We start from the raw sequence: 27,008 nt of genomic DNA on the forward strand, positions 1-27,008 counted from the left end.
GAGAATTGCAATTTGGGTCAGAACCCTTCAGATAGATCGCAGGCATCATTCATCAATGAGGTTAATTCCACAATTTAGACATATATCTGAAGGGGACGGAAATTTCTTCCAGATCTCTGTACTCATGGCACTGCTCAGTGACTGACCATAAGAATTTTGATTCCACTTATTTTAGGAGCATGTACTGGGCGGGTCTTAGCAGCTTTGAGGATCCCCCAGACGAAGTCGATGCTCTAAACACTAGGTTACCACTGCCAAAGGAATCTAGTCTTCAAATTTAGTGAAACACTTTGAAAATTGGCTGGTCAATATGATGCCAACTGGCACTGCAATGTGTAATAACATTTTACTGGTTTGGGTTTAGCGCATTAAGAATTAAATTTTGAATTTAAAAGATAATTAGGGATAAAAGATAATTATTGTCCAAAAATGGAAAGCTTGGATCATATCAGGTGATGAATATTTGTTAGAATTAAATGGTTAAAGAGTTAAAACAGGAAATGGGTGAGGTTTTCTCTAAATTAAATGTAGAGGCCTGTTACTGATCGATTAAAAATAGAATAATGAATAAGATGAAACAAGATGGCTGGGAACCATTGTTTCGAAGGATACATTCATCGATCAGATGGTAATTAATATAATGTGATCATAAATAAAAAACACTTCCTCAAGAACTAGGAATTTATTTTTAAGGTTAGCAGAAATATCAATTTCTCACTTTGATTTAACCAAAATAATAAAAACTACAAAAAATTTTGATAACCTATATGACAACAAGGTCATGTTCCAGAAGTTTTGTATGATGCAATTTTTCGACCATATAGAGGGAGCTGGATATGTCCAAGTGGTCTTCCCTCGAAAGAATTCGGAACATTATAATATGATGGAAAACAACAAATATTCTTCCAAGTTCTTTCGCTATTAGAGATTTGTAGTTTATCTAAAAGTTTAGATGATAGCGTTGGTATAATGGGCTGAAGTAAAATACCACAAATACGTAATGTTTCTAAGACAACATGCAAAATAGTTGATAGTCTCTTCTTGCTTGCATCATCATTTTGCTTAGCTAGTTCCCAAGGTTTGTTAAACTGCATAAATGCATTTGTGTCTCTCAGGCACTCAATGATGCAATCCAAGCCTTTATAAAAGTATCCACCCAAGAAATGCTTCTGGACTTGACCTGGAAAAAAATTATGTATAATTGAACAGCAAGAAAATATATTAATTTATCAGCTAACAACGTGAAAAGGAAAACATTGAGTAGATTTAATAGTCATTCATAATAAAATTTCATTCCAAATGTTTCAAAATATCTAAAATATTTAAAATGTCTTAATTTTGAGGATTTTTTATATTTATTTAAATACAAAAAATGCACACACTAATAACAATAGATTTAAATTAACAGCAATATTTTTGAATAGTAATAGATGTTTTATTTATTTATTTTTGATAGTTTTTATATATTATTTAATTTAAAAATAAAGAGCTCTAATCGATAACAAATTAAAAATAGAAAATTTTCTATAATAAAATGCGGCTTACTTCAAACATTATTTAGCTGTAGTACTTATTTAAATGTTCAAGGAAGCTACTATTAAGCTACTATTATTACTTAAGCTACTATTTTTTCGATAAATTTTTTTCAATTATCTTTTCATTAGAAAATAATTTTAAAATATACAAAAACCAGAATTGTTTTTTCATTAAATTAGAAGAAAGTGGTAAAATCTAGTAGAGCATTAATTGAAAATTTTTTAGTAGGTTTTTTTTTTCAGGAACTTTTTAAACATACAGAATCTCCTAAATTATAAAATAACTTTGATTTCTTAATTAAATGAGGAGAAAGCGGCAAACTCCAGAACATTAATCCGAATTTTTTTCCGAAACTTTTTTAATTATAAGGAACTGTGTAAAGTATGGAATAACTAAGTTTTTTTATTAATTCAAATTGGATTGAAGCTGCGGTATAAACGACAGGGAGTAATTAATGTGAGTTATACTAGAAGAAACTGGCCAAATCTAGCAGAGTTTGCAATATTAAATTATGAACCAGTCTTTGAAAATAAATTTTTAATCATCAGCTTTAATCATTTCATGTCAGGATTTTTCTATTTAAAAAAAGCTGGCCACAAACAAAGAAAACAATATTCGGAGCTAACATAAATAACATGAAGCTGTAGAAATTTAGCGTCTACTTAGATCTCATTTGAATGAAAGTAACATAGATGGCTGGTACATTCATAATTATTTTTTAAATTCAACTGCAAATAAAAAAAATAATTAAATAAAAGTATGTAAGGCAAATTAATCCAAACAAATATTAATACAAGATTAAAAAAGTGATCAAGAGCAAGTGCAGGTTTTAAACTTTCTGTTATTAAAACGACACACAGGGGCTGAGTGGTAGCGTGTCGCGCTTCGTGCCACAGGTCCTGGGTTCGATCCTTGGGCCGGGCAAGGATGACTCAGCCTTTCATCCCTTTAATGGGTTGATAAATGAGAACCAAGCATGCTTGGGAACTAAACACTGGGGGTTTCGTGTTTAGCTGACCACCTAACCGGAACATCTGCTCCTGCACCCCAAAGCCCAAGGTCAAGAAAACTGAAATGGGTACAGTAGTGCTTGTCGCACCACTGAGTTTAGAGGTTAGTCATTAAAACAAAAGTTTAAGTTCAAATACTTTAACATTTAGAGATTTAGGACTATAATGTGCTACAATAATTATTAAAGCTATGTCAAAAAATAACACAATACTTAATAAATGCATTGTAGTGAATTGCAAATGTTAATAATAATAAAAATAAGAAGGGCATTTTTTCAAATTTACCATGTTTCAAAAATAATTTATAGTTATTATAGTAATATTTACCAGTAGGTGAAGTAAATAACATACTTTTATTTCTTAACTTCTTAGTATTAAAAAAAACTATGAGTTCAAACTTTAGGATTTTGATTTAAGTAAAAATGAATTAAATAATTTTCTATTGAATGCTTGCATTTGAAACTATTTTAATTAGAGTATACTTCATACATTTTTTCCCACGAATAATTTTTTTAAAATCATTACACAGCATAGCTGCCAACACAGATAGGGAAAAAATACAGTAGATTTTACAAAACAGTATAAATTTCATGATAATTATCGCACAATGTTCTAAATATTTTAAAAATAGCGAATTTTAGGGATTTTAAAAGTCATCAGTTATGATTAGGGTTGCAAGTTTGTCGCGGGATAAAAAGACATAAATTCGCGGGTGATTCGCGCAAAAGTTTTAAAAATTCGCGAAATTTTCGCGGATAAGATATGCACTGATATTTACACCGAAAATCAATTTAAAAATAATAAAAAACATAAAAAAGTTACAAAATTTTATTTTTAGGCAATATTAATGCCGTTACTTAAATGTACAGGATTTTGATACAAAATATTATACATGGTTAGGTTATTCTTGCTAATGTTTCGCCTTTCATGACTCAATACATTTTTGTATTTTGAAAAAGATCGTTCGGCATCCACACTATTAGTTGGTACTGACAAACATCAAATTGCCACTTTAGACAGTTTTGGATGGCGTTCCATCTTTGATTTCCAAAACTGAATTAATTGTCTACTTTCAACGTGTAGTTCATTAACTGTCGCTTTGTAAGCATTAAATTCGTTCTTCAACTCTTCTTCATTCTCAAACATGGGGATAGAGTTAAAAATAAAAGAACTATCATCTTCTTGGAAAACATCTAAGTATTTGAATTGACTAGGATCAAAAGCTCTGCATGCTTTAAAAAAGCTTGATGCTGGTTGACGAAATCTGTATGTTGTAATATTGCCTTCAAAAAAGTATGCCTGAATTTTTTCCTGGCATGATTTTAAAGCTTTTTTAGATTTCAAGTGCTGGCAGGTTATAGATTTGCTTTTTAAATCTTCAGCAAGATCAGACATTTCATTTAAAATAACATGCAAACTTATTCTTTGTTTTTCATATAAATTTAATAGATTCAAAATTAAAGATGCATATTTTTCAATCTCTCTTAAATCTTCACTCAATTCTGCGTTACAACATTCTTCTGAAATCGTGCTGATCAAAGAACTACTGCTATTTTGTTGCTCTGTATCAAAGAACTCTGCATATTCAGCTAAGTAATTTATGTGAAACAAAGCTGCCTTAAACCAGCTATTCCATCTGGTTTGTACGGGAACCGGTAGTAGAGTGGCGTTTTTGCCCTTTTCAACTAAAAAGGCTCAAAATCGACTCTTACGTGAAGTACATGCTGTGAATGCACGCTTTAAATGCACAATAAAAGAATTCACTTTTTCAAATTGATTTTGCCATATTTCTCCTAGAAGATTTAAAAGATGTGCATTGCAAGTCACATGAACAGCATTCAAGAAAACTGCTTTCAAACTTTTTTCCCATGCTTTGTTCATGTAAGATGCATTGTCAGCTATGATAAAGCAAAATAATTTTAACTACTTTGTTCGAAATAAATTGCACACAAAATATCCTACGATATACAATAGAAAATAAATAATAAAAGTAAAATTGCTTAACATACGTGGAAAGGCAAATAAAACAATGGTATTAATTATTCAAAAGTTCTAAGATTCATAAAAAATAATTAGAAATGATAAACAAACGTTTTGCACAAACCTGGTAGTTCAGAAGCTTTTTTAATAAGGGCATGCACATCTGGTTCTGACAAACTCTTAAGAGTGTCATGATAAAAGTGTGTAAATTGTTGATCAGGATTAATGGCAGTGGCACAACATCGGCTGAGCAAATTCCCCAAATTATCAGCTAGCTCCGCGTTTACCATTCTGTGTAGCTTCACCTCACTATAATCTAGAATAACATTCAAAATCTAATGAATACAGAAAAATATAGTAGAAAGCCTTATCACAGTATTTTCAATTACACTTGATTTTAAACTACTTTTTAAAATTAAATTTACAGGGAACTTATTAATTTATAATGCTACTGATATTTGAGCATTGTTTGAGATGGCTGATAATTTTTCACCACTTTAAAACACAAAGTTTAATAAGTATCTGGCTTAAATTTTTTTTTTTTTGGCTACCTCTACAAATTACTCATTTCAGGGGCATTTAATTGAATAATATGCTCTGGGCATCAGCAATAAACTTCTGCAGGCAACTGATTATTATAATTATTTAGCATCAAATAATATTCTAAAATGAATAGCAGCAAAATTCTCAATTGGGAAACAGTTTAGTTTTTTTGGTGATTAAATTGCAATCCATTTAATATTTTTTAATTAATCTATAACACAGATAGAATTACATATTTTCTTTTCTCTATGGGAATTTAAGCAAATACTTATCAAACTGCATAAACCACAGTATTTTAAGAAAAGAAAAATTAAAAATGCTTAAAGGACATTTAGAAATAAACTAGCATTATTTAATATTTATCAACTAAAAATAGCATTTGTGCAGACTTTAGAAGACCAAGAATTCTGGAATTCTCAAACAAACTATTGTTTTTAATTTTAGAAATCTATTTCAATAGAAATAAATAATTATCATTTAAAAAAAGCAGTTAGAATGCAGTACAGAAAAAAATACAAATAGCATATAATTAAACAATTAGCAAGAATTCTTACAAAATTGTTTTACAAGCAGCTGTATCCACATTCCAACAATAAATTTTTTAAAAAAAAAAAAAAAAAAAAAAAAACTTTTTATAATAATTTTACAATAAATACACAAAAAAATCCATATAAAAAGTCTAAAATGATTTTGAAAACAAAAATCACACTGAAAATATTTCTTGGAACAAAATCTGAAAATATTTATTTTATTTTGAACTGGACAGAAAACATACAAAAAAACATGAATAAAGTTAATTTTTATAAGAAGATTATAGAAATTTTATTAGAATGGAATTGTGAGCATGAAGATAACTGCTGTATGTGAAAAGAAAAAAAAAAGAAGAAAAAAAACTTTAAGTAACAAGTGCCATTTATTCAAATTATGAGTAATAATTACTTTTACTGTAGTCTTTTGCATACAAAATATATGAACAATAATTACTTTTATTGTTGTCCTTTTCATACAAAATATGAGCAATAATTACTTTTACTGTTCTCCTTTTAATACATTTAATACCTGCCTTTACATTCAGTTTTTTTTAACACCTAACTCAAGTTTAATTATAGGCACTATTCTTTTTTTAAATATTTAATAGTTTGTTTCTAAAGAATTTCTTATCCTGTATAGAATAAAAAAAAAATATAGAATAAATAAAATTTCAAATAAAACAGTTTATTACTTGTGTCAGAGTGAGGAACTGATGCTCTTAGCATGAAATACCGAAATCCATCAGGACTATATTTTTTCATCAGCGTTAAAGGATCAATAACATTTCCTTTACTTTTAGACATCTGCAAAATAATAGAATTCTTATACCACATTCTCTGAAATTAAGCCCAACTGCCTTGTGGGTGCTAAAGACTTCCAGGAGGCATTAGGGCTTTTAGATGGAAAGTTACAATAAGGAGAAGAAATCATTTTTAAACATTTTTTTTCCAATGCCCACCTGGAGAATGTCCTTTCGTCATGCAGGCATCTGAAGGGCAGATTTGTTGGCCACTCTTTCAGGGGCATCATATTAGGTGGGCCAACATTGCTCCCATAGTAGGATAATGGACAGATAGTACAGAGAAGGAAAGAACATCTGTGCATTGCCTGGGATTGAAACCCAGAACCTTTCTGACACGAGGCCCGTTCCCTGACCCTTATACAGGCTGGTCGGCACATTTTTAAATATTAACTTTATTAATAATTTTTTGTTGGAAAATAATTCCGCTCCGCTAATAACTTCGCTTATATTACCTGTCAATAATATTATCATACCATCTTTGCCTTTATCCTTAAAAAAAAGTTCTTAAAACAAACAATTTTAATGATTTTTTAATATGCAATGATTTTAAATGAAATCATCGCTATTTAAAAAAATATTTTAATCTAAGGTCATCTTCATATTTTATGGATATTAGGTTTCTCTTAATTTAGCTGAAAATGTAGTTTAATACAATATGTAAAAATTTTAGTGTTATGTTTATCACTAGTCATACCAATTTTTTTTCTAATATATATGGGAAGAAATCTTCTTTGGTTAAACTAAACAACATGCATTAAAAAAAAAAAAAAAAGAATTAAAATTTACTTAGTAACAAACTTCTAATTCTCTGGAGTTAGCTTATGAAATAGCCCGAATTAGTTTTGAATGAAATTTACTGGAAATATTAATGACACATAGCCAGTTCACCTGATTTAGTTTATGTTAATCACATTACTTTTTTCCATGTTCACATAAAAATGTAACTCTTAAATAACAATATTTAATAGATTATTTCATTTTAATTGCAAACATTCTTAAGTATAAGCCACTTTAACAAAATTGCTATAAAAACCTTCTAATATAAATGGACAGGTAAATATGATTTTTTATTAATTAACCACAGATAAAAATGCATTTCATATCTTACATAAAAAAATTATCTTGTGCAGTGCCTGGTGATTGATAAGAGTTTGGAAGCCTTTGTTATAGATAAATCTTCAACCATACTGCAAATTGAATCTTGCACCATAAAAAATGAGGAAATCATAAAATATTTAAATATTACATTTTCATGCATATATTTCTCTGTTTGAATAGTTATTTTATGCTTAATCAATATATGATTTAGATAATTGACAAATGATCAAAAATTATTAACCTTTTCATGATCTACAGTCCAATGAGAATGACAAAAAATGTGCTTCGGAGGTTCAAAACCAGCAGCAATAAGAAAAGCAGGCCAATATATTGCATGAAATCTAAATGTCAATAAGAATTAATTAATATAGAAAGATATATGAATCAAGAATAAATTAAAGTTCAAATATTTAAATAAAACATGAAATAAAATGTTTTAAAAGCTAAATTATTTAGAGATTATGGTAAATAGGATACCAGATAAAAAATGTTAACAAATACTGGGCCAAACTTTTTGACGACAACCAGGCAGTGGCATTTGAGGTTTTAAAACCTTGCATAAAGGGACAAATTTAAAGAGCTAAAATTGAAGCTATGTCTGGGGCAAGTCCCATATACTTTAAAAAAAAATTTTTTTTAAAGAATAAAAGGTAAACAGTAGCAACAATCTATTAAAATTTTTTTTTTAAAATTAAAAACCTCAGAAATTGAATTTGAAAATGACCATGAAATGATTGAACTAACAACAAATTATTTTTTTAAAAAATCAGAAATAAATAAACCCAACCATTTGAAGACTTTGAGTATGTTTTTTTTACAAAATATAAATGTAGTATTTGATTGATATGATCATAAATAATGGACGAGTATCACACATACACATAAAGTAAATTTATAAATATATATACAATGACTGGATCCTCATTCCACGGGATTACCATCCAAAATTATTCTCCCTAAAATTTAGTATGTTGGAGTTGAACACACTTCTTTCTAGTGTGACGATTCAACATCTAAAACAGTGTTTCTCCCCAAAAAATAGCTTAATTAAAGTTTTCCTTTTTTTAAAAAGAGCATTAGTTAATAAAGTGTACCTTTAAGCAATTGAGCATGTAAGTTATTAAAATTTTTGAAATTTTAACAATTAGAACAATCGAGCTCATAGCTTTCACTTTAGTTCATAATTCTCTACTTGAAAATATATTTTAATGATATTTTAAATATTTCTCAAACAAAAAATAAACTAACGACAGAATAGATTAAAACTAAATGTAAAATAATATTCAATGACTCCCTTTCAAAAACTTAGGTATCATAAAACTTCGATTAGGTTTCCAATTTAAATAAAAGCAACAATTTTCATTTCAATTAAAAAGTTACAGTAACAAATTCATAAAACATTTATTAAAACTTCAATGCACTCAATCATTTGCTTACACAAAAGAGCGGAAACCAACAAATATTTTTAATCCCTTCATGTATAACAAATTTATTTTTACAATTCAAAGCATGCTTCACTAGTTCAGTGACAGATACATTTAACTGTAAAAATGTTTAATATTAGCTTTGCTTAAAAGGTAAAATTTATTACTAGCTAAAGTTAATGTAGAAAAATTTAATAAATAAATTTTTGAAGCATGTCAGAAAAGATTTTCTATACTTGTTTTATTTGATATTTTAGCAAGAATAGGAATTTTTTTTAAAAGAATAAAACAAATAAATATTTAATTGGAAATATAATAAAAACTTATATATAAAGAAACACAAAAGAAAACTTAAATTACAAAGGAAACTAATTAGTTGATTCTTACTTTAGTATATCTTTTCCAATAACATGGCAATCAGGTGGCCAGAATGAACTAGTGGAATCATTTGAACTCACAGTTAAATAATTAACTAACGCATCAAGCCAAACATAAATCTAAATTAAAATAATTAATAAATAAATAATTTGGAAACAGTAATAACTAATATAACAAGAATAATGATTTATTTAGAATCATTGCATATCTGAGTACATTTATGAGAAAAAAATAGAGATCAATAGAGTTAGTGATGCCATGTACAATTTAATTAAATGTTCTATAATAGTCTAAAATAAAAACCAAATGTAATTTGAATAAAAGAATATTAAATTACGATTTGTGTTTCATCATCAGGAACTGGTATGCCCCAAAACAGACGAGAGCAAGGTCTGGAGACAGACAAATCAATCAGGCCTTCTGCAACAAATCTTTTTACATCATCTTGAAATATAGAAGGCTTTATCACTGAAAATAAAAAGCAAGCAATTATTTCGGGTAAAAATTTATAAAGAAGGAAAATAACACAGGAGATCAAATTTCTTTTTGTAGTTTGCAGTATGAGATTTTTTAACAGATCTCAGATGCTTTTGTATTGCTTATTTTAAATCTGCAATCGGTTTTCTTTGAAAGCTACAGTTTTTTAAACAACATTTTTAGTCCTGTTATGTAGATATATATAAGCTTAATGCCACTGGATGCTCCTAGGGGTGCTTCCTTATTAATAACTGTTTCTGTTCATGTGCTTCTAAACATGTCATAATAGGGAAGAACCCTAAAATACACACGTTATCGGGTGTGGGTTTTTATGCATTTTTAATCACAATGATGTGCCCAAATTACCCCAGACGTTTATTGCAACTTCCTGTTAGATATAAAATTATCAAACTTGTATATTTTGAAAAACATTGTCATACAAAATCATTAGATTAAAGAGCAAAACTAATTTCAGATTTGAAATCTCCACATGCGAATTATGAAAGACCAAGTATTTGTATAAATGCAACAAAAACTTTGTTCTCCAGTGTAATTTATAAAATAACAAACACTGAACACTCTATAATTACATTTTAAATGTGTTCTATAATGGCTGCCCTTAATATACCGTTTTAAATACCTGTCAAAAAGTTACAATCCAACAAATCATAACTAAGGAAAAGCTCAACTGAAAACATCAAAGCCTGTTTAACATACAGAAATACTAGAAGTTGAAAGGGACCGCGAGTAAGATTTCCTAATTTCATTAGGTATTCAAACTGGTTTTAGGGGTTTTCCTGCCTTTCTTACAAGTGATTTGAAAGAGTTTTATAATGTTTTGCTTTCTTCCCCCTTAATACCCATATATATTTTTAAAAGGATTCTAAAATTAAGTATAGAGGGTGGTGATTACAGTACACTTGTATTTGATTAAGCATAAAATACATACCATCTCTGGAAAGCCAATATAAAATGTCATTTTGATATTTAGAAAGGCAAAATACATAATTTTCTTCTGACATTTTCTCTACTGGTGATCCTGTTTCACTTGATACCTGGATTTAAATGGATTACAATATAATTATGATTAATGATGTAATTTAAAATTACTAATTATAAAAAGATGCATATTTAAAACATTAGTAATAATCAATATTAGCCACAAGAAGGAAAAACAAATGTAAAGTTAGTAAATTAATTATTTAACATTATGACATTATTTTCCATTATGTTAATACAATTCAGTACTAACAAACATATAATGAAATATATAGTCTGAAATTTAATAATGGATGCTATAATTGGAATATGAATTCTAAAATTTTAAAAAGTATTCTGAAAAATCAATGCTTCTCATGTTTAAAAGCTTTATAATTTCAATTTTGATATAATATTTTTAAAAATTAAATAACAATGCACATTACTAGATACTTATAAAGAATTTTTTATTCTATTTGTAATTTTTGATTACTTAATAATAAGAATGATTAATTATTAATAAGATTCATGAATTAATAATAAAGTTTCAGGAATTTTACACACAATACATAAATGAATATTTATATTTTGTTATCGTTAATATTTTATTAAAAAACTTTTTTTTAATGTGAAATGGGAACTACATTATCATTATTGAAAATAGTGCGCTTATCATTAAGAAAAAAAAAAAAAAAAAAAAACAGAAGAAAATTGAAGAAGCTATTTTCACTGTTTGCAAATATTTTCAGACATTTTCAAAATATATACTGATTCATTTTCACAAAATTTCTTTAATCTTTAATTATAGACATAGTAAAACATAAAATGGTGTATAAATAACAAACATAAACAAATAAAAAAATTGAAACCACAAACTATCCATTTTAAAAAACAAGTACTAAAACACAGAAAAAAATGAGACTAAGGCTAAAATAATAGATTTTTACTTATGCTTCTGACTTTCAATACAGTAATAAAAATATCATAGCTTTTTTTCAGATATTTTTAAAATATTTCAAATTAGGTAAAAAAATGTGTGAAATAAATGTATATTCAGTTGTAAATGTATAACAGTTCTATTGCAATAAACAATGGACAGTTAAGAGAAGAAATTATAACATAAATACAGATAGGAATAATCTAAACAGGGACCATTTAAGTCGAAAGTTTTTTTTTTATTCAATTTAAAACTTGATTAAGAATATTTTTTTAGTAATAATAAGGAAAATTATCACCTACAGTAATTGTGAAGATTTTGCAATAAAAACATAAGTGATTGTATTATACAACATGATCTTTACACTGATAAAAACATACTAAATCTTTAAAAAAAAAATTAAAAAAAATCAATTATAAGCAAACAAAATTTGTTTACTAAAAAGCTTTATTATAAATAAAGCAGTTTTTTAAAACCTGAAATGTTTAAAAGAATAATGAATGCTAAATTTGCTTTTGATTTTTACAAAGCTTTTGGACGAAATGCATTAGCAACAAAAAAATGCATAAAGAATGCAATAAACGAAATTTGTAGGTAAAAATAGACAGATTAAATATTAAGTATTCATTTTTTAAAGCTGAAAAGTTTAAAAGAATAATGAATATGTAAGTTATACTAATAATATCCTTAATCTTTAAATATAATAAGCTTATACACTAAATCAAAATAAAAGTGGATGCAAATGCAATTAATATGAATGACATATATGTCGTAAACAAACACTAATAAATGTTTAGCAGGGGACTGCAGATGAAATAAAAAGCAAAATGCAAGCATTACACATATACACAAGTATTACACATATATGTGTTTTATGAATGAACCATCATCAAGAAAAATAAAGCCACAGTTTGAGAACTTACTTCAGTTTGAGTTCTTGTAAAGCCACAGTTTGACTTTTTAACTTGAAATAAAATTCTAATTTTAAACTACACTTATTATTTTGCTGAAAAGAATCGGCTGAATTTTTAAATTGACAAATATTACTAATTTGGCCAGATTTTTAAACAGAAATTAAAATTAGTATATTTAAAAAAAAACTTAATTTCTGCACATTTCTATGAGTCAAACAGAATTATTTTTTTAATAGAAAAATCATAAATACTTTTTATTGTCAAATTAATGTGGCTTTTGACAAAAGAACCTTCAAACAGTACTTATAGAACAAGAAAACAGTTTTAAATGTACTTTAAGCTAACAAGGAATACCATTTTGAATTCTGACCCTTCTTTGATTTCTTTAACTTGAGATGATGGAATGAAAGCTTCATCAATTACACTGTACCAACCCTCATATTTATCTTTTCTGATGCAACCGTTGGCATCCAGCATTTTCTGAAAAATAAATAAACAAAACTAAGATTTCATATAAAATTTGAGAAAAGATCTTAGAATAAAAGCCAAATAATTGATTGATCGCAAGAAATATTTTAAACTTACCCAGAATTTTTGAACCATACATTTATGTTTATCATCAGTGGTTCGAATAAATTGCGTATATGATACATCACCAGCTTTAAATACTTCCTGCAGAAAGAATATTTCTTCTTAAAACAAATATGTATACAACATAAATAATTCATAACCAAATAGCTTTTATAAATTATTTTGATAAACAAATTATTCGATTCACAAATTAGATTAACTGCTGACATCACTCATATATCAAAAGACTTTTAGAAATTTTGCCACTCGGGCTTGCTATGGTAAGCCTCGGAGTGTTCTTTTAACAAACTCAGCTTTTATTCCTGACCACCCGCGATCAGTTGCGGTTGCATCTTTTAGACTATTAACAGGGCATACTGTCTACAGAATCATTTATTTCGCATTGGACTAGCCAATTCACCTTTGTGTGTTATATGTGATAGTGGCAGAACATTTGTGATGACGGCAGAACATTTGAATGAATGTGAAGCACTGACAGATTTTTCTTGTATATTTCAACGCTATTGGCAAAGCAAGAAGTTTAATGGCCTAACGGCTAATGTAACTGGCATTTGACAAGTAAATAAACAAATTATTAAATTTTAGCAAAAAGTAATTTTGTTTAAAGTATTTTATGAAAAATAAATTATATATTAACATATCTGCCAACTTTTAATCCCTTCCATTATGATTTTTCCCAGTGGTATTAAAATGGAATAAAAATTTCAATTTTAAACAAAAAAATACGTTGTATTTTAAAAAGCTTAAGCTGCCTATCATGAAAGTAACACATATTAATATATAAGCTTAATTTTTTTACGAATAGTGGTGATGAAAATCATTTAAAAATTTAGTTTATAAAAGAAAAAATAGTATATATTTACTACCACTTTAAATATAAAAATGAAATTTTACGCCAAATGCGTAAAAGTTGGCAGGTATGCATTAACAATATAAACAAAAGTTTGCTATTTTCTTCAACTATAGTTTTGTTCGCTAATTTTTTTTAGTACAGAAAAAAAAAATTTTGAAAAAAATTCCGAACAATGAAAATTATCAGAGAGGTTATTAGTGAGGGGTTGGGTTTAATGAGGTGGAGCAATGAATATTTTACACCAGGACTATTTTCCAAAAATATAATAATTTCTGAAGAGAACACAAAAAATAATCACCACAAACTTGGAAGACATTTGCATGCAATGTTCTGAAACAGGTACTTTAAGAGTTTCAGCTGCTTGTTGTACCTACATAAAAAAAAAAAGTGAAAGATATATGCGTTTAATATATTACACATAAAAACATCATTATTGTTACTATATATTTCCAAAAGCTGACCCGTGAATAAATTAGAATGCACACTTTAAGGGAACCAGGTTACTAAACCATGATTTAAGAACAAATCAGCGGAGCATCCTAAAAAATTTTACAATTTGAGGACACCCATATATTTATGAAAAATATTATTTTATATCTACAACTCTAAGATATATAGATTTTTAAAATTGATAGTTAATTTCAGGTGCTGAACCATCTTGATTTCATTACTCAGCAGTTTTGGTATTCTACATTTGATTAAAAAACAAGCACATTTAAGATTCTTTTATTTTTGATATTTATTGCTAGAAAAAAAACAAGAAGTTTTCAAAGAAATTCAAGGAAGTAATAAAATTTAAAGACATTTTTTAACCTCAAAAATTTTAAAAGTAATCTATTAAAATTCAAAGGAGAACAACTATTGAATTTCCGGGGCAATTCTCAAGTTTTGAGGACTGGTCACCTCACATTTTATTAAAAATTCAAAAACCGTTTATAAGTGAAAAAAAACAACTTATTACCAGCTGTATTGATGGTAGAGTTGCATATGAAACTTATTAGATATTTCACAAACTATTTTGGTAACATTAATTCAAGTACAGAAAATACTGAATGATATATGTTGTTCAATCATACTTTACAATAAATCAAAAATAAATTTTCCAAGTTATTCAAAAAATCAAATCTTACAGGAACTCTGATGATTTTTTAATGTTATAAATTAAAAATTTGGAATGAAATAGTTATCCAATCAACATATTGCATCTGGCGTACATCTTTAGCAGCAAAATGTCTTGGGCTCAGTATAGATTTAAATGGCAGTTAATTTCCAATATTGGACCTATAGAGAATCGTCTGATTCACTTGATATTTTACAGCCACTTTAAAAGCAACATCGGTCCAATATAGAGTTGTAAGATTCACCCGATATTGGCCTGATATAGGTCCAATATTAAAAATCTAGACATGTTATATTGGTTCGTTGGTTCATGCTCATAGAGGACCCATATTGAGTAAATTTTGAGCTCAACTGGGGCCAAGGTAAAATTGTTGCTATGGATACTTGCAGTAGTAAATCTGATCTGATATTAGATACGGGAGAATAAGATAAAATTTAATTAAAACCTGTATTATTAAACAATAAAAGAGTATTATTAAACAATGGAAGAAAAAAAACATTTGGTTTATTTTCAGAAATAATTCCAGAAAGTATATTTACTATAGAAAAATTATACAATAAATTAAGCAGTTAAGAAATTTTATGATTGACAAATTATGATACAAAAATAGTAATTATTCAGTTTTCCTTGGCAGAATGCTGAACAATTAATGAAGTACTAACATACAAATAGAATAGGAATTATTAAAAAGAACTGGGTAATGAACAGTTAAAAAAAAAAAAAATCATTGCAACACACATAAATTTTTAAACAAAAGGATAAAATGCCACAACAGATATGAGTAAAATCATAGTTATGCGTAGAAACACTGATAAAAATAAAAAGAAGTATTTAGACCAACAGAAGAATAAGAATTATTTACCTTTAATCCATGCTCATCAGTACCTGTGGAAAATAAGACATCACCTCCCAGTAACCGGTGACATCTTGCGAGAGCATCAGCGTATAAACACGATTGCATATGTCCAATATGTGGAGCTGTAAAAATATAACAAATATTGATTTTAAAAGAGTAAATAAGTTTCCTTAAGCAATACTTCTCACTGAAATATTTATTGTTTTTATTATACACATTTATTGTAATATTTATTGTTTTATTATACACGTTTAGCTTAAAATACTCACAAGGATTAAAAGGAAAAAAATATGCACCGGATAAATTTTGTATTTGAAATACAGTTTTAATTAAATGAAATATAGTTAAAATGTTATTACTGTGCCATACCCTCTACACACATTTCAGAACTTCCAAAGCAATTTACAAGAATATTAAAATATTACAGAGACTAACGCATACATATTCTGATATAGTATGACTGTCTACTTTAGTATGTGTCATCAATATTCTTAGAATAATTTGTTTATTTTGTCCTATACATCATTTTGTATGTGACCCCAAATTTTGTGTATTCTGAAGTACAAAAAGTGCCGATAAAAAACTCTAAATTGCTCGAATTGAATAAAATATAACTTCCAGGTAATAAAGAACATTCTACTCCATAAAACAATGTTTAAGTACAATACTATTTACTGAATGTAATTACTGTTAACAGAGGACTCTTTATCTTGAGTAACTAATTGATTCAAAACAAATGCTTAAGAAATAGAATGTGTTAGAATAGAATCTGATAAAAAAAAGAAAATTTGGTTGAAATGTAAAATATGACTAAGAGTTGAAAAAAAAGGAAACAGATCACCAGAGCTCATTCTAGGCAGGGTAAAGATAGCGCAGCACCCTGCTGCCCTTTTAGTTAAAAGAATCCACCCTGTTGTCCCAGAAGTAAATTAGTGCCCTGATGTAATAGACTCCATACCCTTTTTGCCCTTTCTTTCCTCAACCATTCTTTATTTTTTCTCCAAACTCTACAATGGATTTCTTAAACTTTTGATATTTTTAACCAGGGTTGGCAGGTTTTTGACATGTGACAGTTTTTGACAGTTTAAACCATGGTTTAAACTGTCACGTCAAAAACCTCACTGTGAAAAATGTCAAAAACCTATATTCATATGTGAAATTTAATTAATACATAAAATTTATATATTTTTTATAAAGGATAGTGTTTCTAAATATGTTCTAGAAAAAATAAATTTAAAATTTTGAAGAAACACTTATATTTTGAATAGTAACCAAAATCTTGTACTTTTGAAAGCTCACATCTTTTGTAATATTATGTATTCATTTTCATGTGTTATTGAAAATCTGCAGTGATATTATTAAGAAATTTATTTATAACCAAATTTAGTGTATAGTATAGATTATACTAAAAATTAGACATTTTTAAAGATAAACATTAGCAGTTTTGTACATCAGACATCTTTTAAAGAAAAATCTTTTTAATATTCTTTTAAATCTTCTTAATAATCTTTTTAACATAAGACAATACAAATTTAAGTGCTTTCTGTTAAATACACAGAGTAGTTAGTGTCGATTTACAGTATATTCAGCCTATTCATTTACTATGCTGAAAATTTAGTTTATCCAAATACTTGTGAATTTCATTTTGCTGAATACTATATACATAGTTTTGTTGAATATCTAAATATTCAGCTGTTGAATAATTACTTCTTGCTTTCAAGATATGCATTATTTGTATTCTTAATACAAGTGGGGGAAAAAAATTAAGAGGTAAAAATTGTTTTAAAATGATAAGAGTAATAATTATAAATAAATATAATAAACAATATGAATTATATTTATCATTATTCCCAAATATAACTACTTTTAAATTCAAATTAATATACTGGATAATAAAGATATTCAGTATAACATTAAAAATTTTTTTCATACACTTGTATCAAGTTTGTATTTATACAACATAACTTGTAAGTTCCATATAAATATTAGTTATATGTTCCTTATATGTCAAAAATGCATAGTAATAAACTTTTAATTTTCTTAAGTATCAAAAAAAATTTTTTTTTTTCAAAATATAAATATTTAAAAAAATTTTGTGCAAAATTTTTCTGCACATGCATTTGAATATAAATTTCTGAGATTTTAAATCTGTTATTTTACCTTAATTTTAATTAAAAAATATTTTAAAACCTGCTGATTACCTATAGTATAATTAAATTTCAATAAAATGCATGGCAACTGTTGGTAGTTTTGAAGTTTATATATTTTTTTGGCAAACTTTAGTTTTTGACATTTTCGACGGGTTTTTGACGGTTTAAACCAGTATTATACCCTTGTCATGTCAAAAACCACTTTTTGACGTCAAAAACCCAACCCTGTTTTTAACACTTTTTTATTTAGTTTGTCATTGCTGTCAATACATAGATTTATATGGGAAAGGGAAAATAGCCATCACACCCCCTTGTTGCACTTTACTTTGAAAGTTAGCTACTTCCACTATCATTAAATCATAATTGTTATTAATCAGTTTAATAATTAAATCATAACTACAGACACTTAAAGACATACGAGGTATGATCAAAAAGTATCCGACCTTAATTTTTATTGGTCAAACAAACGCAGCTATGGGGGCGGGGCTCGATGTGTGGTTGTGAGCATGCCTAGTGCGCATGCTCATTTTTTTCTACAGCTCCAATACAAGTCAGTTGGCGTCAGGCCATTCATGATTGAACAGGTGCAAGTGAGTGTCGTCGGATTTTATTTTTTTTAAAATGTCAGAAAAAGCCGAACAGCGTTATTGCATAAAATTTTGTTTTAATCTTGGTGATTTGCAAGTGGAAACAATTCGCAAGATTAAATAAGTGTTTGGAAATGAAGCGATGGGCACCACACAGATAAAGGAGTGGTACAACCGCTTCAAAGAATCAGTTGAACCGCTTATCAGTTGAAAGTGAACCACGCTCAGGGAGGCCCTCAACATCAAAAAATGATGCCATCATTGATCAAGTGAGGAACCTGGTGATGCAGAACCGCCGAATCACGATCAGAGAGCTTGTAGACGAGGTGAGTATTAGTTTTGGTTCCATTCAATCAATTTTGACTGACGACTTGGGCCTCAGGAGAGTCTCAGCAAAGTTTGTACCAAAGCTGCTAACATTTGAGCAAAAAAACATTCGTCTGGAGATCGCACAAGACATGCTGGAAACTGTGAACGGTGATCCCGACTTTATGAACACAGTGATTACAGGTGACGAGTCATGGGTTTATGGATATGACCCAGAAACCAAGCGCCAGTCAACACAGTGGAAGCATTCTTCATCCCCGAGGCCCAAAACAGCAAGGCAAGTTCGCAGCAATGTCAAGGTCATGCTAACTGCCTTTTTTGACTCCAGTGGCTTAGTACATCACGAGTACGCACCACACGGTACTACAATCACCAAGGAGTACTACCAAGAGGTTCTGCGTCGCCTTCGTGACGCAGTGAGGTGCAAGCGCCCGGATCTGTGGGCAACAGGCAGTTGGAAGCTCCATCATGATAACGCTCCCGCACATTCTCCCATTTAATTCAGAACTTCTTGACAAAACACAGCACACCAGTGGTTCGTCAACCTCCCTACTCTCCTGACATGGCTCCCTGCGATTTTTGGCTTTTCCCAAAGTTGAAAATGCCACTAAAAGGGGCCTGATTTCAGACCAGAGAAGACATTATGCAGAATGCGACAGACCATCTGAGAGCCATACCGAAGGAGGACTTCCAGCGATGCTTTCAACAGTGGCAGAAGCGATGGGAGAAGTGTGTGGCAGCCCAAGGGGACTACTTTGAAGGGGATTTGTATTAAATAATTTTATTATAATAAACGTTTATTTTATGAACAAAAGTCGGATACTTTTTGATCACACCTCGTACATTTATTATTTTATTAATAGTATATGCATGCATTTTAAATAAATTACTAAGCTAATTAACTCAATATATATGTTAATTTATTAATAAAAATTAGTAATTAATATGATTGCTTTGCAACTTTTAATAAAGTAAAAAAAAATAATTCTTTTACTAATTGACAATGATTTTTTAATAGAACGTGTAAAGCATATAGAAGGAAATTATTGCCTTTTTAGAATAATATTGCCCTTTTTTAAACTTTTGCACCCTGCCCTTTTTTCTGCCTGGAATGAGCTATGGATCACTACATACAGAAATTAACAAATACTTAAACTACTATGTTGAATAGATGTTAAATTCTATTTAATCAACAGAGGAGTCATTAAAAAAACGCAAATCAAAACAGATGATTAAGGAACTAGATAAGCTCAAATTTCTCATATTATTGAATTGACAGAAATTTGAAACACAACTGAAGGTAAAACTAAGTTGTCATAAAAAGACCTTTAAAACATAGTTAATTTAAGTAATAATACAAAATGAGATTCTAGAGTTGAGTTAAGTCAGCATTATGATTATTGTTCCAAAACCAACTTATGCTCCACAATTATAAGTCACAATTGACAATAATTTGCCATTTAGTCATTCATCAATAGTTTTAGAGAGTGTTTAAACAATGGATGGCTAACTGTATAAAGCTAAGCAAAGATAGCGCTAGAGGTAAAAATATTTCATTAGACTTCCGGGTTATTACTTCAAACTAATTTTTAGCCTAGGCTTGAAAAAATGCACCACCCAAGATTATAACACTTGCAGTGTTTCCAATATAACATGTCCTTTCAATCTAACTTTTACTGAAACAAACAAATTAATTCAGAAGACTATGCAAGCTTGCTATGATGCTACATAAAAAAATAACAAACAGTGCTATTTTACACAAATATAGCCAAATAGAAGGGATAACACTCAAAACATGACAAGATATGTATATTTATGCTGTGATATTATTTTGTTAAATTTGTTTTAAGCAGGGTTGGCAGGTTTTTGACATGTGACAGTTTTTGACAGTTTAAACCATGGTTTAAACCGTCACGTCAAAAACCTCACTGTCAAAAACCTATATTCATATGTGAAATTTAATTAATACATAAAATTTATATATTTTTTAAAGGATAGTGTTTCTAAATATGTTCTAGAAAAAATAAATTTAAAATTTTGAAGAAACACTTATATTTTGAATAGTAACCAAAATCTTGTACTTTTGAAAACTCATATCTTTTGTAATATTATGTATTCATTTTCATGTGTTATTGAAAATCTGCAGTGATATTATTAAGAAATTTATTTTTAACCAAATTTAGTGTATAGTATAGATTATACTAAAAATTAGACATTTTTAAAGAATAATACTGTTAAATACACAGAGTAGTTAGTGTCGATTTACAGTATATTCAGCCTATTCATTTACTATGCTGAAAATTTAGTTTATCCAAATACTTGTGAATTTCATTTTGCTGAATACGATATAGTTTTGTTGAATATCTAAATATTCAGCTGTTGAATAATTACTTCTTACTTTCAAGATATGCATTATTTGTATTCTTAATACAAGTGGAGAAAAAAAAATTTAGAGATAAAAATTGTTTTAAAATGATAAGTGTAATAATTATAAATAAATATAATAAAAAAATATGAATTATATTTATCATTATTCATAAATATAACTACTTTTAAATTCAAATTAACATATTGGATAATAAAGATACTCGGTATAACATTAAAAAAATTTTTTTATACACTTGTATCTTGTATCAAGTTTGTATTTATACAACATAACTTGTAAGTTCCTTATAAATATTAGTTATATGTTCCTTATATGTCAAAAATGCATAGTAATAAACTTTTAATTTTCTTAAGTATCAAAAAGAAAAAAAAAAATTTTAAATATAAATATTTAAACAATTTTTGTGCAAAATTTTTCTGCACATGCATTTGAATATAAATTTCTGAGATTTTAAATCTGTTATTTTACCTTAATTTTAATTAAAAAATATTTTAAAATCTGCTGATTACCTATAGTATAATTAAATTTTAATATAATGCATGGCAACTGTTGGTAGTTTTGAAGTTTATATATTTTCTTGGCAAACTTCAGTTTTTGACATTTTTGACAGGTTTTTGACGGTTTAAACCAGTATTATAACCTTGTCAGGTCAAAAACCACTTTTTGACGTCAAAAACCCAACCCTGGTTTTAAGTAGTGATGTAACGAATAGTGATGGGGTCGAATAGCCGAATATTCGGTGGCCGAATACTTACTTTTTAAAAATTTCTCTTTTGATTGTAATTTTGTAATTAAAGTAATTTTCAAATTTTAAGTTAAAAATGAAATAAATATTAACAAAATTGCTTTTTTAATCTTTGTATATTTAAAAAAATTTTAAATACTTGATTTATTTTTTGTAATAATTTAAATATCTTGATGCCAATAACAAGGCAATATGGCTTTTATAAATCTAAATAGTTAATAATAGCATATTTTAGTTATAGTTATACTTGTAATTTATACGCTATTTTATTTAAAATAAGAACTCATTACTACTGTTAAATGTATTCTTAACTTTCTTTTTTGTCAGAAAAATTTATAAAACCCAGAAAATTAAAAACTTTTAAAAAAATTTCACTTTTGAAATTTTAATTTTGTAATTAAATAATTTTCAAATTTTAAATTAAAAATGAAATAAATTTTAACAAATTTGCTTTTTTAAACTTTCTTTATTTTAAAAAAATTTCAACAACTTGATGCATTTTTTGTAATATTTTAAATATCTTGATGCCAACAATAAGGCTTTCACAAATCTAAATAATTAATAATAGCATATTTTAACTAATTATACTTGTAATTTATATATTTTATTTAAAGTAAGAACTCATTACTACTGTTAAATGTATTGTTTAATTTTTTTTTTTGCCAGAAAAATTATTAAAACCCAGAAAACTAAAAACTTACATGTCAATTTTTTAAAATCATTTAACAGATTAATTTTCTTTAATTCAGGATGTTAAGTAATTTATATTAAAATATAAATAATCTTCACTTCTAGATATTATTAAGGGAATCACAAATAAATTTTAACAGCCGATTCAGATAGTATTCACACTTCTATTTAACAAACTATATATATTTGTATTTTAATGTAAAAGATTCCAATGCTTGTTTAAATACATATAATGATAAATTTGCAGCAAGAAAACGTTTTTATTTATGTAACATTATTAAATACACTTATGTATTATACAACTTAAATTGGGTAAATGTTAGATTTTCTAATAATTAATGCAGTGAAATGTAACTCTGAAATATTCATGATTAAATATATTTAAAAGCACATTTAAAAAAATATCTTTCTTTATTATTATGAAGTTATTCAGCCAAATATCTAATAATATTCATATTCAGCCAAACTTCATTATACGGCCGAATAGCTTCAGTATTTGGCTAGACCGAATATTTGGCAAAAGGGTCGAATACCGATTAGTAGTCGAATATTCATTACATCCCTAGTTTTAAGCTCACGACCTCTTAGAATTTATAAATGAAAGAAAACTCTTATGAATGGTAAAATGACATGTAAATTTAAACAAAAAATGCAATAAACTTTCCTAGAATATTAAGCATCTTCACACATTACCTTGTAAGCATAACATAAACCGAGGGATGCACCGAAAGTTTTCTAAATTTTGTTTTGGTTTTAAGAAGTTTATTGTTTACAATCAGTCAATCATCCATAGTGAAATATTAAAATAGTATAATAATTTAACATTTAGTCACTCTACAGAATGCCAGATTTCACACAGTGAAGATAATATATGTACACACAAATTCTAAGTCTTAGTTCAGTTTAAGAGTATTAAAACGAAAAAGCATAGTACATATAGTTCAAATATTTAGGTAAAACAAAAACATATTTACCACCATTTACATAAAATATTGGAGTAGAAACAAAATAATGATGTGATCTTGTTAAGACTCTAGTTAACTGAGAAATAGACATTTCAAAGAATCTAAAAATGAAATATAAAAGTACAATTAAAGAATAATCTTAAAATGGGTTTAAAGTAGTAAATCTAGAGACAAATAAATTATAAAATAAAACCCAAAGTGTTTACTAACTGTGTGCAAAGGTGTAAAATGATACAGGATTTTATAACTAGCAAAAATATTTAAAAAAAAAAAAAAAATGCAGTGGTTTGCAAGAGGATGGCTATGAGTTGGTCTCCTTCTATTAAGTCTTTTTTTTCCTGTTTTTTAGTTTCTCGCCTACCACTGTATATTTTTACCAAAATTTGGTGATTATTTTGTGGTATTAATGATAATGGAAATCTTTCCATTCTGGCCTTAACAGGGCAAAAAAGTAAATATTTAAAAAAAATTCTATTTGTCTCACAGAGAAAATTTAAAAAATGATAATTAAAAATTTAGCTATCGTTTAAGAAGTTGATTGCAACTTATAGAAGTTAAGTTTGGGAATAGAGAAAATTAAATATATTTCTATAATCTGCATGAGTAACATCAGACTTAATTAAATAAATACTAAATTTACAAAGATACAAATTTTTAGCATATTCTGAGATATTATGGCATGACTACACAAAACAATACTGAAGCACTGCTAAAAAAAATGGAATTCAGTAAAAATATAGACAAATAACATAACTGAATACTTAGTCTCCACTGTGTAAGGAAATAATTGATAAAAAGTTTTTTCATACCATTACAATGTAAATTTTTTTTTGTAAATAAGTTTTTAAATCTTGCACAATAATTTGGGGGAGATTTCCATATAGTGATCGCCAAGTCTTGGCAACTTCCGGGCAGCGGCCCGCGAGAAACTAAAAAACACATCAGATAAATGGACAAATTAGAAAGATAAAAATTGCAGCCACCCCGGGGCAAACATCTACATGCCTTTTTTTCTTTTTTAAATTTGCAAGTTCAAAATCTAGTTGGCAATATTAGTTGGCATGACAGATCACAATACAGAAATATTCCCAAAAATGTTACTCATCTTGACAAAATAGACCACCTAAGACAAAAAATAAGGAATATTTTGCCATATTCAAATACATTTAATATGAAACATATAAATTAAATAAGTCACTCAGTGAGATTTTCGTATCGTGATCCGTATCACCCCTGGGCAAACTTCTACAAGTTTTTTTTTAAAAAAACTTCCCCATTTAAAATCATTTTGGCAATTGTAGTTGCGTGGCAGATCACGATATGTTAATATCCCTAGTCTCCCTATAAATTTCAGGTTTTCGCACCACTTATTGAAGTAAAGGAAAACATTTGAAGAATAAGTCTGTATCTCATCCTAATTTAGTTTCACCTAAATTTTATCTTTTCAGAAGAATATTTAGATGTTACTTGAGAAAAACCCATATTTTACATAATTTGAAATAAGTAATATTATAATTACTTGAGCCAACAATTTTAAATTACAAATTGTATCACAAAGTAGATGCCTACAAAGTCAAAAGTTAATTAGGTTAGAAATCAGTTACCTAGATACGAAAACTAAACACGTCTAAATCACATTAAGTTTGCTTTACGAAGAGATAGGTAGTTATTTACAGTTTCTGGCTGAAGTGACCGAATAATTTGAAATTCTGCAGCATTAGAAAATCGCATTTTAGTTTGTGGATCAGTGTATTTAGCTTCGAATCCACTAATATCAGAGTACTTTTTAGGTGGTTTTAGAGAAACGGGTGAATCAATGCTTGAATAAGTAACAGCTCGAGAAAGAGCTTTTTCTGCAGAAGCTATCTGGCGCAAGGATTTCCAGACACGATTTTTCTTTCCGGCAGCTTTGGCAAGAACAAACTTAGGATTTTTAAAAATGTGGATATTTTCAGGAATGTTATCTAATTCAGAACGGCTAGAAGACACGTCTTTAGAGGAAGAACTTATAACTTCGCTGTTCAAAGAACTATCACTAGAACGTTTCTTCTTTCCCATTTGTAATAAAATTATTTATCATGAAAAAAGTTTTTGTTTACATTTTTTCATGCTCGGTATTAAGTTGTCGAAGTTACAGTTAATACGGAAAATGAAATCTTCAACAGCTCAATTTTTTAAGGAACGATTTTCACTTTCTGCCGAAAGCACAGTTGCGAATTCATAGATGCGAACGAGAAATTGGTGCGCGAATTTTTCGCACAATGTATCCGATCATCCAAAACACACTTGTGAGTGCTTAAGAGTTAGATGCTTTAGCATTCATGGTTAGATGCAAGCTCAAGCAAGCAGAAAAAGCACATGCATGTGATCGCACATGTGAATTTCACCCAGTGAGAATTCTCCACCAGTTTCTAGGCGTAACTGTACCTTCAGGGCCATTCACACTGTATGAAAAAATTGATGCATGCAAATGCAGGAAAAAAATTGAAGCATTGGGCATGCATTTGAAAATCTGATTAATGAATTAAATGTACCCCCGAAAAATTTGCCAATCAGATTCTCGTTCGCAGCTCCGAATTCGTGTATGGTTTTTTTAGCAAGTGAAGTTTCGCGATTTTTTTTTATCAAAACAATGGTCTTGAAAAGGGCCATTTCCACAGGTTGCGATTTTTTCGTCGGCGAACAAGAATACGATTGGCGAGTTTTTCGAAGGTAAATAGTTTCCACCAATGTGATACTCATAAATAATAGTTCAAATTAAATTCATAACATAAAAGGAAAGGAAAATTAAATTTTAGTAAAATTATTTCACTTTTTCATATAAAGCCAGTTTCAAATTAATCCCATGGTGCTGTTGTTGTTATTGTTGTTAATTTACGTCGCACTAGAGCTGCACAATGGGCTATTGGCGACGGTCTGGGTAATCCCATGGTGCAAAACACAATTAAAAATCACATAATATTGGTCATATGTAACCATATAAACAGACGCATGTTTATTTGTAACAATTGGTTCAAGTTCGTCGTTAAAGAATTATCAAGTTTTGGAATTATATAATGTAGAAAAAAAGATGTTCAAACAACAACTTGTTGCAACTTTAAAATAATGTAGATTTACAGCATTTTTCTTT

At 28.0% G+C, this 27,008-nt stretch overlaps 2 protein-coding genes across 2 annotated transcripts; both read right to left on the reverse strand.

Moving 5' to 3' along the window:
• Window positions 1-667: 667 nt before the first annotated feature.
• MetRS-m (Methionyl-tRNA synthetase, mitochondrial) lies at window positions 668-25,532 on the reverse strand. Its single transcript, XM_021145547.4, has 13 exons — window positions 25,483-25,532; window positions 23,888-23,979; window positions 16,035-16,150; window positions 14,351-14,422; window positions 13,194-13,280; window positions 12,963-13,088; window positions 10,729-10,834; window positions 9,640-9,770; window positions 9,312-9,421; window positions 7,742-7,841; window positions 6,292-6,403; window positions 4,651-4,842; window positions 668-1,180 (listed from the first exon to the last, which is right to left on the reverse strand). Exons 2-13 carry the CDS (start codon window positions 23,967-23,969, stop codon window positions 780-782), a joined length of 1,635 nt encoding a protein of 544 aa, XP_021001206.3. The 5' UTR covers window positions 23,970-23,979; window positions 25,483-25,532; the 3' UTR covers window positions 668-779.
• On the reverse strand, window positions 25,511-25,936 carry LOC107457344 (INO80 complex subunit C). The gene has a single exon (XM_016075486.1). It carries the CDS (start codon window positions 25,934-25,936, stop codon window positions 25,511-25,513), a length of 426 nt encoding a protein of 141 aa, XP_015930972.1.
• Between the last annotated feature and the right edge of the window lie 1,072 nt (window positions 25,937-27,008).

This window comes from Parasteatoda tepidariorum, chromosome 7 (assembly GCF_982258835.1).
Source record: "Parasteatoda tepidariorum strain Cologne lab strain chromosome 7, Ptep-v5.0, whole genome shotgun sequence".
NCBI classification, from domain to species: Eukaryota; Metazoa; Arthropoda; class Arachnida; order Araneae; family Theridiidae; genus Parasteatoda; species Parasteatoda tepidariorum.